This window comes from Tachyglossus aculeatus, chromosome 21, assembly GCF_015852505.1.
Source record: "Tachyglossus aculeatus isolate mTacAcu1 chromosome 21, mTacAcu1.pri, whole genome shotgun sequence".
NCBI lineage: Eukaryota > Metazoa > Chordata > Mammalia > Monotremata > Tachyglossidae > Tachyglossus > Tachyglossus aculeatus.
This window is the reverse complement of record NC_052086.1, coordinates 30757449-30772396: the sequence shown is the minus strand read 5'-3', so window position 1 is coordinate 30772396 and position 14948 is coordinate 30757449. Positions and strand designations below refer to the sequence as shown.

At 41.5% G+C, this 14948-nt stretch overlaps 1 protein-coding gene across 1 annotated transcript in view; it reads left to right on the top strand.

Moving 5' to 3' along the window:
- Positions 1–14948, top strand: part of LOC119942890 (transmembrane protein 132D-like) — a 645325-nt gene that overhangs the window by 416344 nt on the left and 214033 nt on the right. Inside the window, exon 4 of the mRNA XM_038763929.1 lies at positions 10954–11137. Within this exon, the coding sequence (XP_038619857.1) occupies positions 10954–11137 (184 nt within the window). The remainder of the gene's footprint in view (positions 1–10953; positions 11138–14948) is intronic.

Genomic DNA, 14948 nt, shown 5'->3' with positions numbered 1-14948 from the left:
CGTAGTTCCTTCCGCCCAACTTACCAGATGTGCTTCTTTGCTGATCCGCTTACCTCTGCCTGGTGAATGAGATGTGCCCTCTCATTATTTCATCTCATTTTCCCTGAAATGCACGAGTGTATCGGTATGGCCTCACAGTCTTCAGAGCCAGCAAACACCGAGACATATATACAAAACAAAATAATTATGCTGCAAATGCACACACACAAACACACACACACATACATAGTCAAACCATATAATTGCACATTTGCTCCATTACTTTGTGACAACTATTTGAACCTCTTGGCTCTTCCAACCTCAGTCATTTCTATCCTACCCCAACAGCTTCTTATCTGAATGCCTGATGACTCCATAACTGAACTAAGCTCAACTTCACAATCAGAAGCTTAGAGGACGGGGAGCTGAAATGGAGGGCCAAGGAGAGAGAGAGGGAGGGTTTTTTTTTAAATTTTGGGGGCCTAGGTGCAATCTGGATGGAATTTCCCATCAGAAATGACAGCTGAGCATCAGTCTAGATGCTCCAGGACTGAGAATCGGCACAGAGGAATTAATTATAGGGCTAGTGGATGGTACAGTACCCGTGTGGCTTCTGCAGGGGCTTGGAGTGCCACGAGCGAAGAGGCAGGCAGACGTCCAACACACTGCAAATGCCAAGTGTGTTCTAGGCCAGCCATAAGAGGAAGTGGGACTAGAATCCAAGTCTTCTGATACCCAGAGCTGTGTTCTTTCTGCACGCCCAGTAACTGTGCTAAATGCACTTCATTCACCTCATGTTCATTGTCTAGTTGAGTTACTCAGAAATATCTGAGAATATAGAGAAGCAGCGTGGCTCAGTGGAAAGAGCCCGGGCTTTGGAGTCAGAGGTCATGGGTTCAAATCCCGACTCCACCACTTGTCAGCTCTGTGACTTTGGGCAAGTCACAGTCTTAATCCCCATTTTACAGATGAGGTAACAGAGGCCCAGAGAAGTTAAGACTGTGAGCCCCCCATGGGACAACCTGATCACCTTGTAACCTCCCCAGCGCTTAGAACAGTGCTTTGCACGTAGTAAGCGCTTAATAAATGCCATTATTATTGTTATTATTATTATTATTATTATTATATCTGGCCACAGGAAGACAATCATGTCTTGGAAATTTCCCGACGGATAGTAGTCTTCCTGGGCTTTACCAACAGTTAGTAACTTTCTCCTCTAGTAACTCCCAGAAGGCTTTGGCAAAGAGTCATCACAACCAAAGCGACAAAGGCAAAATTGACTTGAAGTTTATCTTTAATTATATTTAAATCAGAAGGCTTAACTGAGTGTATTGAGATTACACGAAGAAATTAATTGACATTCTATTAACCTCAGCCAACAAATTAATTCGTCAACATTGGACTTTCAACATTGGGTGGCTGCAGCACAATTATGTATTGATCACAAGAGGCATCGTGTCTTTTTACTTGTGACTTTCAGAGCGGAGGACAAAGGACAGAAAATCTTAGTATTAGGAATCCACTAGGTAGATATCAGGAGACTTTGCTGTAATGACTGAGGGAAAACCATTTGCATGGCATTATTATCATCATTATTATTATCATACTTGAGTGCTTACTCTTTGTCAAGTACTATTCTGAGAGTTGGGGTAGATGAAAGTTAATCAGTTTGGATACAGTCCCTGTCCCTCATGGGGCTCATAGTCTAAGTAGGAGAGAAAATAGGCATTGAATTCCCATTTTACAGATGAGGAAACTGAGGCACAGAGAAGTTAAGTGACCTGCCTAAAGTCACAAAAAAGGCTACTGGCAGAGCGGGGATTAGACTTCTCTCACCCAGCATTTTCCATTTGTTAAATTAGGTAAGATCTAGGTAAATCATTGTCCTCTCTGTTAGTTGTCATCACTAACCACTAATAGTTTTGTTTTTACGTTCAGTTCTGCCATGACTTGTGTTTCCATTTTGCATTTTGTCTAGAACACTGGTGGGGAATTAGGAGGTATTCTTCCAACAATGTGAACCAGTTGGGATACTGCTTAGTGCAATGTCAGGAGAAGTGACAACTTTTGCGTTATCATAACCCCTGTGTTATAGGATATTTCCAAATGGTTGTAATGTAGGACAATTCTTGCAGTTCTAGAAATCCAGTAAAATATTTAGAAGTAGAATGTCAGCTGTGATGTAGTTAAAATGATTAGATCACATTTTGGGGTTTTTTTGGTTCATTTTAATCATGGTATTTGTTAAGGGCTTCTTATGTGCCAAGCACTGTACTAAGTGTTGTGTACATATTTACTACTCTATTTTATTAATGATGTGCATATACCTATAATTCCATTTATTCTACTGGTTTTGACACCTGTCTACATGTTTTGTTTTGTTGTCTGTCTCCCCCTTCTAGACTGTGAGCCTGTTGTTGGGTAGGGACCTTCTCTATATGTTGCTGACTTGTACTTCCCAAGGGCTTAGTACAGTGCTCTGCACACAGTAAGCGCTCAATAAATACGATTGAATGAATGAATGAATGGTCCTTAAGTCCCTGACCCGTTTTTTGGGGTCACAACCAACTCCAGGCGTGACTGACTTGAAGGATGTAACTCATTTCTCCATCATCTGAGTGCGAAACCTTGCAATTCACTGCTTCTTCTAATGTTCTCTGTTTCAGAGTTCACTTTATCAGGTGATTTTCTAAAATCTATTCCTGCTTGAAAAATGGCCTTTTGGTATAGACAGCAACTCAGAAACATCCCAAAACTCCAGGGAAAGTAAAAGAGTTCTCAAATGCCAAAGACTTTTTTCAGATCCCCATGCTAAGTATCACCAAGTCAACTACTGTTCGGAATGTGAAATTTGTCTATCTTAACAGGGCTTTTGAAGGACAGCCCCTTTTATTGGAAAATGGAGAATTGGATATCGCTAGGTGTATTTGCAAGTATCCGTTGCTCCCATTTCCCCATCAAACACCACCCTGATTCAATTTTGCATTCATACCCAAGACAGTAACTGAAGTAGTGCTGAAGGAATTGATCTCACAAATACCTATCGTGTAGAAAAGGAGACAGAGTTCCTGCTCTGTTGTCTGTATCATTGGTGAGGATGCTAGTATGTCTTTGTGGCAAATTTTTTTTTTTTGAAAACTTTGTTTAGGAAAATAGTTCCAAGACAAAAGGAAATGTTTCTTTATCTAAAATTTTACATTTTTCTGTAAATACCATTAACTAAAAGATAAAGAGTTTGCATTTTGGGTTTCACTTTGTTCAGGGGCTATATCACGTACAGAAATGCGCAAGCGCATATCATTTTTAAAGGGAGTGTTCCAAGATTTTGAGAGTTTTGGATTTCAAAATTTTGGTTTTCCATCCTTAGCAGTAGCACTTTTCAGGGGTACCTTGACTCTCACACATTCCATTTTTGTGAAATCGTCTCCCCAGCTGCTTTTCCCATACATTCACCCTGTTCCCGTATTTCTCCAATTTCTTTGTAAGAAATTGCATCTGTAAGAATCTAAAGATTTACAAAGAAGCACCGTGGCTCAGTGGAAAGAGCACGGGTTTTGGAGTCAGAGGTCATGGGGTCAAATCCCGGCTCTGCCAATTGTCAGCTGTGTGACTTTGGGCAAGTCACTCAACTTCTCTGTGCCTCAGTTACCTCATCTGTAAAATGAGTATTAGGACTGTGAGCCCCCCGTGGGACAATCGGATCACCTTGTAACCTCCCCAGCGCTTAGAACAGTGCTTTGCACATAGTAATTGCTTAATAAATGCCATTATTATTATTATGTTTCGTGTTTAGGATTCCACATCAAGCAGAAACCTCTGATCATTAGCTTGAAGGCACTCAGCAGCTTTCTCCTCATACCCATCTTTGTTATTCCTCAACATCACTTCAGTTCATTCATTCATTCAATCGTATTTATTGAGCACTTACTGTGTGCAGAGCACTGTACTAAGCACTTGGGAAGTACAAGTTGGCAACATATAGAGACGGTCCCTACCCAACAACTGGCTCACAGTCTAGAAGGGGGAGACAGACAACAAAACAACACATGTGGACAGGTGTCAAGTCATCAAAATAAATAGAAAGAAAGCTAGATGCACATCATAAATAGAATAGTAAATATGTACAATAGTAAATATGTTCACACCCTTTGTTCCTCTCAAGAGTACCTACTTATTGTACCTCCTTATCGGATCTCCCCTCCTTCCACCAAACTCTTGCTCACCCCCTCCTTCCTGCCTGGAGCTCTCTCCTTGTTCATTCATTCATTCAATCGTATTTATTGAGTGCTTACTGTGTGCAGAGCACTGTCCTAAGCACTTGGGAAGTACAAGTCGGCAACATATAGAGACAGTCCCTACCCAACAACGGGCTCACATCTGCAGACCACATCTCCCCATCTTCAAAGCTCTGGAAGAAGCTTGGCACCGTAGAAAGAGCATGGGCTTGGGAGTCCTTCTGAAATCACTTCTAATAATAATAATAATGACATTTGTTAAGGGCTTACTATGTGCAAAGCACTGTTCTAAGTGCTGGGGAGGATACAAGGTGATCAGGTTGTCCCACATGGGGCTCACAGTCTTAATCCCCATTTTACAGATAAGGTAACTGAGGCAAAGAGAAGTTGTGACTTGCCCAAAGTCACACAGCTGACAATTGGCGGAGGCAGGATTTGAACCCATGACCTCTGACTCCCAAGACTGTGCTCTTTCCACTGAGCCATGCTGCTTCTCTGCTCTAGGAGACGTTCCTGTGCAAATTTCTCTTGTCTCCACTATATGTCCCTCCAACTTCAGCACTTTCATATTGTCTAAGCATCTGGATACTCACACACCCTCTTAGCACTTACCTACGGATTAAACTCTATTGCCTCTCCCTTCGTGTAATTTATTGTAAATTGTGAGCTCCTTGGGGGCACAGATCACATCTACTAATTGCATTGTATTCTCCCAAATACTAGTTCATGGCTGTGCGCACAGTAAGTGTTCAGCAAATACTACAGATTGATTCTGGTCTCTCAGGCTACCTCTGCCTGGACTGCTGATTCTTCAGCCCTCCCAACTCGGTCCTTATTGATGGGAGGTGGGATTTTCAAGCTATATTGCATGGGAAGGCACTTGAACCAGTGTGCCCAAGTTTCTCCCCTTCATCACTTTATCTAAAGTGTTTTGGGAAGAGTTAGCTAATTGCCTTTTTGTGCCCTTTTTTATGACATATTTTCCATACCTAAACTTAGTCATCTGATCCAAGCATAACCTTTCAGAAGTGCTCAACTGTTAAGCTCATGCCTCAAGCTGGTTACAAAAATGAGCTCTACCGCAAACGCCGCAGTGGTTGGCTCCAGGACTTTTGTTCCTCTCTTTATCCTCAGTGACTTTCACCATTACATTTTGAGTAACACTTTGGAGCACTTCTTTTCCAAATGTGTTTCCCTGGCAGATTCAAGAATTTTAAAGATCCCCATCCCATTTAGGGGATTGGCCATTTGACTCTTGTATGGTGGCTTTAAAATTTGTAGGTGGTCTTATGAGGTGGGCAAAACTGGCTTCCGATAATTTCAAGGCCAAATTTTTATGCTTCTATCCTAGAATCTTCTACTCCAAGTTCACTGGGATTTTTTTTCCTCTTTGGAAATGTAGATTAGGTTTCTGAGTCCCAGGTTCCTATGTATTTTATCTGTCTGGCAACCAGACGTGCCTAGTCCAAAAATAAAGGGGTTAAATAATAATTTATTCAAGGCATCTAATTAAAGAAATGTTTATCCCTTGGCAGTGCCCACTAGTGTTGCATTCATTTTAAAGCTTTTTGCCCCTCCTCTGGGTTTCTGGATTTTCTGCTTTCATTATTGATTGAATGATACGAAGACGGTGACGTCCGTGTGTCTGACCTGATTGATTTGTATATGTCTTGGCACTTAGAACACATTAGCACTTACAGGTTATGTCAACTAATGTGTGAGAATAGGGAACACTTTGAGTGAAGCCAATTCAAAATGGGTCAGGACACAATTTCATTTTAATTGTATAGACATTGTGACTGATTCCCAGCCAAGTCTGGTGCAGTGGGAAAGGCAAGTGAATTCTAAAATGGGAAATGCTGCCACCCTTTAATCATTTCGTTCCTCTTTCAGAGTGGAGACCCTTTTTTTATTCATTTGTCTTTGCTACCTTTTATGTCTAATGCATCTATCACTTGTATTTTGATTCTCATGTATTTGTGTTGGTCCTATCTCCATTAATTGAGGGCAAGAACATATCTTTGCCTTGTTTACATATTCTCCTGCCTAGCTAGAGTTGATTGACATACTAATGTAACCGTATGTTTGGGCATGTTCAGTCTGGGGGGTGGAAAGCATTCCCTAAATTCTGTCCCTTCTCTGGAGACAACTCCTGTACCCCACATGAAGCACCCTAAACCATATAAAGATGATAGTAATAATAACTGTTGTCATTATTATTATGGTATCTGTTAAGTGCTTACTAGAGAAGCAGCTTAGAGAAGAAGCGTGCTCAATGGAAAGAACCCGGGCTATGGAGTCAGACGTCATGGGTTCAAATCCCAGCTCCAGCCAATTGTCAGCTGTGTGACTTTGGGCAAGTCGCTTCACTTCTCTGGGCCTCCGTCCCCTTATCTGTAAAATGGGGATTAAAACTGTGAGCCCCCCATGGGACAACCTGATCACCTTGTAACCTCCCCAGTGCTCAGACCAGTGCTTTGCACATAGTAAGTGCTTAACAAATGCCATTATTATTATTATTACTATGTACCAAGCATTGTTCTAAGTACTGGAGTAGATACAAGGTAATCAGGTTGTCCCACGTGGGGCTCACAGTCTTAATCCCCATTTTACAGATGAGGTAACTGAGGCACAGAGAAGTTAAGTGACTTAGCCAAGGTCACACAGCAGACAAGTGCTAGAGCCGGGATTAGAACCCATGACGTTCTGTCTCCGAGACCCGTGTTGTATCTGCTACACCAAATCACTGGTGGAGGGGACGCACAAGTTCCAGGCCCCCTGACCCTTTAGGAAAACTGACCTGTGATTTTGACTGAAGGGCAAAGTTCAGGCTCCCAGAGGGAGTAAGCAAAATGAGGATTGAGATGTGTGGGCATGGAAACTGTAAAGGCCGGTTACAATAGAGAGCCATAGATGGGGCGCACAGAGGGTAGGGATAAGCAACAGAAGGGTAAATTGGCTATGGGAGAAAAAAGAATAAGGACAAAGACCTTTAAAAGAAATGGAGATCAAAATGGGGTGTTTCAAAGCCAACTACTGTTCACAAGCTGTGGTTGAAATTAATCAAAGATCTCAGCATGGAGCACAGTATTAGCGCAGACAAGAGTAAATGTGAATTAACCTTTGGGAGCAGTCCAGAAACCGGCGCTATTTCTCTGAAATAGCAAAATTCCCAGATAAGGCTGTAAAAAATATCTCTCTGGTCCAATTATTGTGAAAATGGGCTCTAAATGTGCTTTTTCCCCCAAGTCTCAAAAAAGAGCAACAAATGTGAAACAGTGGGACGTAGTAAAAAAAGGAAAAAAAACAGGGAGTCAGAAGACCAGGGTTCTGATCCCGGCTTTGCCATTCACCTATGTGTGACTTTGGGAAAGTTACTTAACCTCTCTGTGCCTCAGTTTCCTCATCTGGTATAATGGGGCTGATATACCTGTTTTCTTCCCCTTTAGGTAGTGAGTCCTACGTGGGATAAGGACTGTGTCCTATCTGGTTGTGTCTATTTCCTGGTGGTTAGCCCAGAGTTTGGACAATAGTAAACACTTAAAGAATATCACAATTTTCTATTATTATTATCATTATTATTATTATTACTATTATTATAACAGGGGTTATGGCCCAGGATGAGAGCATCCCATCCCCACCGCCGAGCCCAATCCCCTTACCCTACTCTGTGATGGTTTTAGAAGTGGATGGGGAGGAAGAAGGGGTGGGCTTCATCTCTACGCCTTGCATGACCCCTTAGGCTCTTGGCAAGCCCCCAAATTATAACAAGCCTTCCAGTCAACCCTTTTTATCTTCTGTCCAAAGAGACTAAATTACACAGTTTCAAGAACAGTAAGTGTTGCATGGAACCACACGGGAACTCCAAGGTCAGGAATAATGTAGCATTCAATGCTGCTTTGCAAATTTTCCCTTTTATGTGTTTGACGTGAGGCAGTGAAGAGCGAATGCAAGGTGAATCATTCGGTGACATTAATTCTATGAATGGGAAGCAGAAGCAAAAAGCCTTTTTTTTTTCATTCTAAACAGGCTAGAGTCCACTCTATAATTAGTCCAAATATTCCTCAAGCTACAGACAAGATCTCCAAGCTCTAGAGAATCATTTGCCCATATGCAAAATGATAAAAATAAATTCCTGCATATTTGGGGGGTGGCTTTGAAGCAGTCTCATGTCCCAATCTCTGCTAATCAAAGAGTTGAGCAGTCCAACTCCTTTTCTTCAAGAGCCAAGAAAGAGTCCTGCAAGGTTTCAGGAGATTTTTTTGTCCTCTCTACTCAACAGATGCAGGCTACCATTTCTATCTCTCCCAATTCATCTGAGATGGCAGTACTTATGTGGGTGGTAATTGTGACTGTAATTGTGACTTTCATCTCTGGCTGTCGGAACTTAGAGACTCACATGTATCTCCCTTGCATTCATTCATTCATTCATTCATTCATTCAATCAATCGTATTTATTGAGCGCTTACTGTGTGCAGAGTACTGTACTAATCACTTGGGAAGTACAAATTGGCAACATATAGAGACGGTCCCTACCCAATAGTGGGCTCACCGTCTAGAACGGGGAGATGGACAACAAAACAAAACAAGTAGACAGGTGTCAGTACCGTCAGAATAAATAGAATTACAGCTATATACACATCATTAATAAAATAAATAGAGTAATAAATATGTTCAAATAAAGTAAACAGAGTAATAAATATGTACAAATATATACAAGTGCTCTGGGGAGGAGGAAAAGGGTAGGGCAGAGGGGGGAGCGGGGGAGATGGGGTGGGGAGGAGGAGGAGGAGAGGGATAGTGGGCTTTGCAAGGGCCTCTTTCAGCCAAATAGCCTAACTCCTCCATCTCACCACCCCCACCCCTGTAATAGAGATTATTGAAAATCTTTCCATTGGCCCTGAGAGGGCCTCCATGGGAAATCAGTGAGATGTGTGGGGTTTTGGCTTTTGCTTGTGATAGAGAGACTGTTCAGTATTTCTGCCACATAACACAGAGCTGCTTATCACTCCGTAAATGCTGGGCCCTTGCACTCCTTTCCCAAGATGCGAAATTAGAATTTTTATAGAAAGATTTCAGAAGCCGTTACTGCTTTTGCTGTGTGCTATACCAGGATCCCCCCGAGCCACGTTTTCTATTTAATTCTCATTTCCACATCCTTTGGCTTCCTTTTTAGGTTACAATTATCCCCTCCCCACAATTTCAGGGTCAAGAATGGTCGACTTCAAGGAGTTTGTCTCACTGTCCACTGAAGGTCGATTTATATCCACTATCATTATATTGATGACTAAAGGATCACCAGTCATGTTGCCTAAAACCATAGCTGGAATATTCTCCCTAGATTCACCAAAGTTAATGTTTCCTGAAGTTTTAATCTGCGCAAGTTTATTTTTTAAGCATCAGGTTTCCACTCAGTGGGAAGGGGAAAGTGGCTTTCTCACTTGTCTCTGTCTGAAAGCTCTGCTTCCCAACTTTCCTCTCACTGAAGTGCACATCCATCCCACAATGCTTTACTTTTTCATTGTGTTATTTGTTAGGCATTTACTATGTGACAAATACTTCACTATAAGAGCTGGGGTAGATGCAAGATAATTCATTCATTTATTCATTCATTCAATCGTATTTATTGAGCATTTACTGTGTGCAGAACACTGTACTAAGCACTTGGAAAGTACGATTCAGCAATAAGTGAGACAATCCCTGTCCACACCGGGCTTACAGACTAGAAAACCACATAATCAGATCAGAAACAGTCCCTGTCTCACATAAGCCCCTCAATCTAAGGAAAAGGGAAAACAGATACTTCATTCTCATTTTAAAGATGAGGAAACTGAAATACAAAATTAAGTAACATGCTCAACAGAGCAGGTAAGCACTGTAGCTGGAATTAGAACCCAGATCTCCTGACTTTCATTCATTCATTCATTCAATCGTATTTATTGAGCACTTACTGTGTGCAGAGCACTGTACTAAGTGCTTGGGAAGTACAAGTTGGCAACATATAGAGACGGTCCCTACCCAACAGTGGGCTCACAGTCTAGAAGGGGGAGACAGACAACAAAACATATTAACAAAATGAAATCAATAGAATAGTAAATATGTACAAGTAAAATAAATAGAGTAATAAATCTGTACAAACATATATACAGGTGCTGTGGGGAGGGGAAGGAGGTAGGGGTTTCAGGACTGAGTTGTTTATGCTAGTCCGTGCTGCTTACCCACATGCGTGGACACAACCTGATCCTTATTTCACTTCATGATTTCCTACAACCAGTTTGCCTCACTTTTGATAATATTAGCTTATAGGTTTCAGAGGTAATCTCTTTACATGATTTGACTTTCTTTGCAGGAATTTTTGAGGGAGGGAGGGAAAGAGAAGTTTTCATTTGCGGAATGTGGGAAGGCAAGTGTTCAATTAATTTGAACAAATATCTTTTCCTAAAAATGATAGGAACAGTGGTCTGCACAGAGTCAGTACTCAATAAATACAATTGATTGAATGAATGAATGAATCGGAACGACCTGGAGATGCCTAGAAGTCCAGCGTAGTCTTTGAAGGGTACATACTGTTGCCATATCCGATTCCTAATGATGCTTTATTCCTTTAGTAATTGCCTGGCCTTCTTTCTTCTCAGCTAACAGCCATCCACATACATATCTGTGTGGTGGCAAGTTGGCTCCCTGCTCTGTCACACTGAGCGTGTCCATCCCACTTACTCAGTTTTTCCTTCCCCTCCAGTGCAAATGGTCCTTCCTATGAAGTTATGCAGATTGACATAGAAATCGAAGATGTAAGTGACCTGCCGACAACCCAGCTGATCACATGGCAGGTCGAATATCCTGGAGAGATGACCTCTGACCTGGGGGTGTCAAGGATATACGTGAGCCAGAAGGATTTGGTTGGAGTCATCCCATTGGCCATGGTGAGATTATCTCCATTGCTTTGACAACAGTGGGGTTGGATTTAAGACTATGGGTAGCTTCCTTTGATACTGGGAAAGGGGAGAGGAAGGGAGACCGCCAAGGTGGGAAGGACATAGATATTTCCAGAGCCCAAGAGAAGTGGACATTGAGTCATAAACCTCTGGTGGCAGGCGTGCCAATCAGATGTGGGTGATGAGTGGGAGATTCCCAAAATGATGCAATTAAGCATAGTCTAGGAAGACCAAGGCATTTTTTTTTATTTGTGAAAGAAATTCTCACCTGTGGTCAGAGAGTTGGGCAAGGAAGACCAACTGTGTAAGTCTCTACCTCCAATTTCCTCTTTGAAATAGGCCTTTCACAGCGCTTGTTGAAAGATTGCACTGAAAATGTCCGTGGCTTTGTGATTCCCCTTGCCAGAGAAAGACTCAGCCCCTTTCGGTCCACAGAGACTAGAACGGAAAAAGACTTGACTTTCTTCTGAACAGATGATTGGATATGCCTAGATTTTGACTGGAAACAATAACTTGAGTTCTCTCCCCTTTCCAAATTACCTTACTGTCAGAAGTGAAGTATGAGTTGACCTATCAGTTGGCTGTCGAGTGCCCACTCCATTCCTATCTATTAGAAAATATTGACAGTTGTTATTATGCAGTGGTGAAAGAAAACCAAAAATCGATCTTCCAATAAAAAAAGTGACATGACAGTTCCCTAGTGACAGCAAGTTAGTTATTATGCCATTATCAGAGGTGAGGGTGTTACTGTAGGATTCAAAAGAACAGTGAAGTGATTAAGACCTTTGTATCTATTTGCCTCATAAAAACTTTAAATTTCCCTTGGTACATTACTATTGTAAGCTTCTCCGTTTAGGACCTATGGCTGCTTTCTAGTGCTGAGAAAGGCAGCACAATTTCTCTTGTTAAGTAATCCTTAGAATTGGGTCCTTTCCACAAGAAGCACTGTGGCTCAGTGGAAAAAGCACGGGTTTCGGAGTCAGAGGTCGTGGATTCTAATCCTGCCTCCCCCAGTTATCAGCTGTGTGACTTTGGGCAAGTCACTTAACTTCTCTGTGCCTCAGATACGTCATCTGTAAAATGGTGATTAAGATTGTGAGCCCCACATGGGACAATCTGATTATCTAGTATCAATCCCAGTGCTTGAAGAGTGCTTGGCACATAGTGCGTGCTTAACAAATACCATCATCATTATGATTATCTTAGTTAGCTTGGTTGGATTTGAGCAGGTTACCAAATGAGTTGGTGAACATAGAGAGAAAGGAAAAGCTACAGACCACTCAGCTCTGCCTTGGTAAACAAGGACCTCCAAGTTTTAACTCCCAGTTTCCCCATCCACTGTGGAATCAGTCTCAGCCCCTGTAGAATTGTCTGTTGAGATCTAGGTTTGAAGCTGCCTTCTACCACTTTTGAAGATTTAAGGAAGAGGCTTTCAGGAAGTATTTATTACATCGTTGCATGATAAACTTTGCTCCTGTAACACCAACCTATTCACTGTGCTTCGCTCTCATCTTTCTCAAAAGCAACTTCTTCCTCACGACTGACCTCCCCCTTCATATCTGCCGTATCTCTCCCTATCTTCAAAATCCTAGTAAGAGCATATCTCCTCCAGGAAGCCCTCCCTGACTAATCTCTCATCTCCCCACTCTAATTTCCCTCCTTTCTGCATCACCGATGCACTCAAGTCTTCACCTACTAAGCACTTAAGCACTCATCCATCCTTCATTCATTCAGTCGTATTTATTGAGTGCTTACTGTTTGCAAAGCACTGTCCCCAAACGCAGCACCTATGTTCTTCTCCTTAAATTCTGCTGCTTTACTTATCTTAATATATTTTAATGTCCGTCTCACCCACTATATTGTAAACACCTTAAGGGCAGGGGTCATGGCTATTCACTCTGCTAAATTCTCCCTTGCATTTAGTATAATGCTCAGACTGTAGATGCTCAATAAATGTCATTGATTTGATTGACTGTAAGAGCTTGCAGGATCAGTGAACAAACTGGGGTTATTTGCTTGGAAATTTCTGAGTTTTGCCAGGAGTTTCCAGCCAGCCTTCCTCAATGTGTATCATTTAGTAGGGAAACAAAATCTCTCTGGGTTTTTGTAAAATGGAGTCAGGCCCTGTAGATTTAGTTTACCGACTGAAATGGTTGTCGGTGAATTCAGAGCTGCAAAATCAGAGATCATTACGTGAAGTCCGCTTCTCCTGTTGATAATGTTATAAGGTTTCCTTTTTTCTTTGTGGTATTAAAGTACTATGTTCCAAGCACTAAATTAAGCACTGGGTTGGATACAAGCTAATCAGGTTGGACACAATTCCTGTCCTACATGGGGTTCACAGTCTTAATCCCCATTTTACAGATGAGGTAACTGAGGCACAGAGAAGTTAAGTGATTTGCCCAAGGTCACACAAGAGATAAGTGGTAGAGCAGAATTAGAACCCAGGTCCTTCTGATTCCCAGGTATGTGTTCTGTCCGTTAGGCCACAATGTTTCTCCACAGGAAAAGAATGAGAGTAGTAATAATTACTGACGAATCTGGAGTGACTATGACCTCTGCAAACTGACTAGGATAGCTTTCTGTCAATGATTAGAGTTCTCACTTTCTCAGCTTTAAAGAAATGAAAAAATTTACAGAAATGTTGGAAAACAAGCACCTCCGCCAAATGAACAATAGTTATCACCCAGAAAAACAGAAGTGAAAAGAAGAACTCTATTACTGATTTTGCTTATTGAAGAGTTGAGTTTGTTTCAGATTAGACACTGTTGATCCTCATTGGTTACAGAACACAGTATTTCTTTTTAGGAAAAGCTCTGCCTCATAGTTAATTTTCACAAGGATTTTTTCTCTCCTCTAATGTACTGTAGATTTTTCCCAGGATAAAACGTAACAGAGCATTTTGTCCCATTCTTTCCAACCCAGTAATGTAATATCCAAGGTTTTATTGCATACTGTGTTCAGGATATCATGATTGACTCATTCCACCATACGGGTAAACTTGGTGAATAGAATTGGTAGAGTCAGAAAACACCCCAAGAGAAAAAAGATCATTAAATTCTGATTAACACTCATCTAATAATTTCATATTCAGAGCTATACATTACATCTGGATGCAGAGAAATGTTCTTGCTTCCAATAAGGGTGGAAGTCACTAGGATTTGCATTTTAATAATAATAATAATAATAATAATAATAATAATAATAATAATAATGGCATTTATTAAGCGCTTACTATGTGCAAAGCATGGTTCTAAGCACTGGGGAGGTTACAAGGTGATCAGGTTGTCCCACAGGGAGCTCACAGTCTTCATCCCCAGTTTACAGATGAGGGAACTGAGGCACAGAGAAGTTAAGTGACTTGCCCAAAGTCACACAGCTGACATTTGGCAGAGCTGGGATTTGAATCAATCAATCAATCAATCAATCGTATTTATTGAGCGCTTACTATGTGCAGAGCACTGTACTAAGCGCTTGGGAAGTACAAATTGGCAACACATAGAGACAGTCCCTACCCAACAGTGGGCTCACAGTCTAAAAGGGGGAGACAGAGAACAGAACCAAACATACCAACAAAATAAAATAAATAGGATAGAAATGTACAAGTAAAATAAATAAATAAATAAATAAATAGAGTAATAAATATGTACAACCATATATACATATATACAGGTGCTGTGGGGAAGGGAAGGAGGTAAGATGGGGGGATGGAGAGGGGGACGAGGGGGAGAGGAAGGAAGGGGCTCAGTCTGGGAAGGCCTCCTGGAGGAGGTGAGCTCTCAGCAGGGCCTTGAAGGGA